Consider the following 4,715-nt stretch of genomic DNA (forward strand, 5'->3'; position numbering starts at 1 on the left):
GAGAATAAAAAATCCGATCTGAGTTTAAAACGAATTTTACATTTAAACTTATGTCATATGTTTTCACATGTCATCTATGTCGCGCATTAGCGGTTTTATTGGATATGAAAAAAATTTTGGGTTCTAATGTACAGACAGTTCGTTGTTAAATAATTCATTGGTTAATTCATTAGGTGGTTTATTGATAATTATGGTTATGATATTCCTGTATTACAAAAATGTATCTACTTCTGACATATAATATAACCTGTATATTATGTTGCTTGGTCGTAATTGTTCTCAGACTATTTACGCTGTTATTCATATATAAAACACTAAATTAATTATATACATAGGTACAATATCGAAGAAAGACACAATAGTAATCATTCGCAATTTTGTCGTAAAACGGCATTCACCATTTTATATTAACTCCTTCACCATTCTTTGAAAATTACGCAAACCATTTCGATCATGGATTTAAATTTGGGATAAAAACAACGTGCTTGATTCGGACAATTTATTGCGGTATAACATCAGCGTACAAAATATGGTATCAAACGAAAGGTGCAATAGTATTATTCATAGTTGAATCTTCTTCCTCCGTCGAAGCGGAATCCGTAAGCGGCTGCGTTTTTAGCATCTACCAGTGCGGGATTGCGGTGCTTGTAGAAGCTGCCATGCGAATGGGCCGCTCTCGCGGAACCGCCATCTTCGCCGCGCGGGTAAAACGCCTCGAAGGTGCCTTTCGGGGGGATGACGGTCTTGATCTCCGGATCGGTGGGGTCGTAGCAATGCACCAGGACCAGGCAGATGGTCAGCAGGAGGACGGACGAGCAGGACCGCATTGTGGTTCACTAAAAGCGGAACGCGACGAAATTATGGGCGTTGGGTTTTTGCGCGACGTGCTTCGTCTGTCGTACTTTCTCTTTTACTTTGTGCAATATTGCTAGAAAGAGTTTTCGCGAAGCAAACGTTATTTATTTTTATGAGAACCTTAACGATAGTCCCTTTTTTATTTTGGATATGACAGTCTCTAAGGATTTTGTTATCATCAAGTCTTAAACAAGTTAGAACGTCGGCATTGTTGCTCTTTCACGTAAATTACTAACAATTTTTTTAACATTAGTAAGATATAAACATCTTTGAAGTATTTTTCGGGGATAATTATATAAATATTATAAAATGGTTTTTTTTAATTATTCTCTTAGCATTCCCCAATATACCCAATCGACAATGAGTATGGGATTTATGTGATACAATGAGACATAGAAGATTGTTTTAATAAGTGATCTCCTGTACAAACTTCTAAAATATTGTTATACTTAATTTAATTTTTATTCTAAGTTATTTTAAAAACTATTCTACGTGTCTATTAATCAGGTTTGAATGTAGTAAACGTTTTAACCTACACACCTCACTGATATTGCGCACATTTAATTGTTTGGTGAGTGCATTCGGATGCATTGACACTCTTTCAGAGTACTTTGCACTTGACACTTATTGTGGTCACACGCATTATGGTTTCCAGGAGGATATCACGCTGAATTAGTTTTTTACTGGTGTAAGGTGGGGAGACAACGACGGCACACAGCACTTTGTTTCGGAATCTCTTAAGGATAGTTATATTGGATCTGTTAGAAGTACCCCACAGTTCGATACCATACAGAATTGACTTATACAGCAATACCTCATTATCCAAAAATAATTTCGATTTACCCATAAGCCCATACATCTGATCCAGTTTAAGCCCAAGGTATTTACGCTGTATTAGTATATGTTTCAACCAAGTTAAACGTTGATTCAGATGATTTTTCAGGTATTTAATATTATCTGCTTGCAGGAGTTCATCATTATTAATATTTATCCAGACCTGCTGGATTTCTACATTTCAAAAGTCATCTCATGAAATAAAATTAATACAGAAAGCTTGTGCGATCTAACATCTGATCAAACTCCAGTATTGTTAACACTGGGCGCGATAATCTTAAGAAAAACAAAAAAGCTTAATCTTCAACAAACAGTTTAAAAGTAAGACTTAAAAATATAGATGACCTTGAGCAACAAACCAAAAATATAACAAATTCGGTCAGCTGCAAAAGATATTATTCCAAGAGAAATCAGAATATGAAGTAATTTACCATCTCGAAATTAGAGAAATGATAAAAGAAATGCGAAAAGCTAGAAGAGTATGACACAGAACCAGAAATGCTGCACACAAAACTATTTTTAATAGAATTAGTAATCAGACGAAACAAAAGATCAAAGAATATAAACAGAATTGCTTTCAAAAAGATGTAAGTGAATTAAGCCCAGAAGCAGACAACGATTATTCGCCATGGAAAGCAACTCGAAGATTTAAAAGACCAATTATTCGAGTACCGCCAATTAAAAATGATCGAAATGGATGGGTTCGACGCAAAAAAAATTGAATTGTTCGCACAATACTTGGCTAACATATTTCAACCTAATTATATATAATCTACCATGAGTACATACAATACTCCTGTTTATCAACCCGATATAGATCTAAATCTAATTTCTCTGTTGGAAGTTGCCACTTAAATTGATAACCTCAATCCTAAAAAGGCAGCTGGAACATATGACATTTCACCTGGATTATTGAAAGAACTGCGACGAAAAGCTATCTTCATGTTGACATATATATTTAAAGCATGTTCCGGAATGCTTTAAGGTGGCACAATTAATTATGCTCAAAAAACCTGCAGAACAAGTCGAATCTCACAGGCCTATTTCACTGCTACCTGCAATATCCAAACTATTTGAGAAACTTATATTTAGACGTATTAATAATTAATATTAAATTCGAAATCACCAGTCAACAATCGATCAAGTGCACAGAGTAACTGCGGCTATTGAAAAGGCGTTTGAGGAAAAGAAATACTGCCCTGCAATATTCCTGGACGTCTCATAAGCTTTTGATCGGTTTTGGCGCTTGGGATTAATCCGTAAAAGGAGCAAATTGTTACCGCGTAACTATTGTCAATTGCTGGAGTCATATCTTTTCAGAAGAAAATTTAGAGTCTCGCACGAAATGGCGTCGAAATCTCGATATTTAAAACTATTTCGGCTGGAGTTCCTCAAGGTAGCGTTTTAAGACCTCTCCTGCATCTGCTTTACACTGCTGACATCCTAACGATAAAAGAAACACTACTTAGAATCTTTGCTGACGACACAATTATTATGGCAAACGACATATCTCTGCCTAGAGAAGTAGAAAAAGTACAAGAGGCAGTCAACAAAATCTACGAATGGGCGAAAGATTCAACTTAATAGCTCCAAATCTGTTCATGTTAATTTTACATTGCGGCGAAATAATAAAAACTTAATTATATCACTCAATGAATGCCCGATTCCTCAAGCAGAAAAAATACCTCGGCATCCATCTTGACGGTACCACATTAGAACCAAAATAAAACAACTATACTGGTTAATTGGAAGATACTCTAAACTTGATCTAAAATCAAAGAGATTGATTTATCAGATAAAACCAATTCGGACCTATGGGGTGCAAATATGGGATTGCACTAAACATTCAAATCAACTAGCCATCCAATGCTGCCAAAAGAAATTTCCAATAATTACTAATGCCTATTGCTACGTAACCAACGAAGAACTGCACGATGACCTGGAAATCAAATGGATTTGCGAATTTATCCAAGATTTCGCCTTAAGACACAAAAGAAGATTACTAAATCATACTAACGTGGAAGCAATGTAACTACTGGATAACTCGTAAACTATAGTTTAAGTTATTATAATTTTATAATTGAGGAATACATATTGATGTATTTATCTCGCACTCGTCTTGCTTGTGAAATAATCCAAGTACAAATGAAATATAGTAATAAATTAATTTATAATTAAGAGTACAATCTTAATTATAAGCATATCTAATAAAGATGTTATCAAAAAAGAAACTAAGATTTACCGGAGGACAAGTCCTATGCAGGGTGAATGTCATGTGAGTAGATTTTTGTCTTATTCGCCTTTATACGCCATGTTTTCAACCACAAATGGATTTTGTTGAGATGAAGTTGTAGGTTCCTTTTGGCTGATTTTGGATCCTCCTGAGATGATGGCCATATCGTCACTACATGCTACCACAGTCGTGGTGTCTGAGGCCGGTACGCTAGCTGTATAAAGGATATTTAGCAAAGGGCCAAGAGCACTGCCCTGAAAACACCTGAAAATATTGGATGGAGTGGTCTGAATAGAATCTGTGAATTGTGACTTTATTAGTTGAAAGTGCGTTATTCAAAGCTCGGTTTATAAGTAACTTTTATTCATATACTTTATTGGTGGCTTTTGGCAACGTGCCTTTTTTATTATCATTTCCGTTGAAGTTACCGCAGACTAGTAAAAATCACAGCGAATATAAAGATTTTTACGTTGAATCAGATATTTTCTTTATTCTACTAGCATGTAACAATCTGACCAATGGGCAATACGCGTTTTATGTGATTTGCATTATACCATGATTTGTATCATAAAGGAAGACCGAAGTATGCTCCGGAATGTTTCGAGGTTGTTTAAATAATTATGCTTAAAAAATTTGAAAAACTGGCAGAATAAGATCCGACTTACAGGCCTATTTCGTTACTAATGGCTATATTAGATTTAGTTAAGTTTAATTAAAACGTTTTTCAGATTAAAAAAAGGAAAGCAGATGCCATTACTTAAAAAATCGCGCCTGGAACTTATAGATGGTACAG

General features: G+C 35.1%; 1 protein-coding gene across 1 annotated transcript; it reads right to left on the reverse strand.

Annotated features, from left to right (window-relative positions):
* Positions 1–485: 485 nt before the first annotated feature.
* Positions 486–900, reverse strand: LOC143198923 (uncharacterized). Its single transcript, XM_076408546.1, has one exon. It carries the CDS (start codon positions 825–827, stop codon positions 558–560), a length of 270 nt encoding a protein of 89 aa, XP_076264661.1. The 5' UTR covers positions 828–900; the 3' UTR covers positions 486–557.
* Positions 901–4,715: the final 3,815 nt, after the last annotated feature.

This window comes from Rhynchophorus ferrugineus, unplaced genomic scaffold (genome assembly GCF_030347505.1).
Source record: "Rhynchophorus ferrugineus isolate W39M unplaced genomic scaffold, kcgeb_rfMv2 rfM6, whole genome shotgun sequence".
NCBI lineage: Eukaryota > Metazoa > Arthropoda > Insecta > Coleoptera > Curculionidae > Rhynchophorus > Rhynchophorus ferrugineus.

What these genes read in the sequence shown, in the direction of transcription:
- LOC143198923 (XM_076408546.1), bottom strand. Translation starts at nt 827, where the DNA reads ATGCGGTCCTGCTCGTCCGTCCTCCTGCTGACCATCTGCCTGGTCCTG.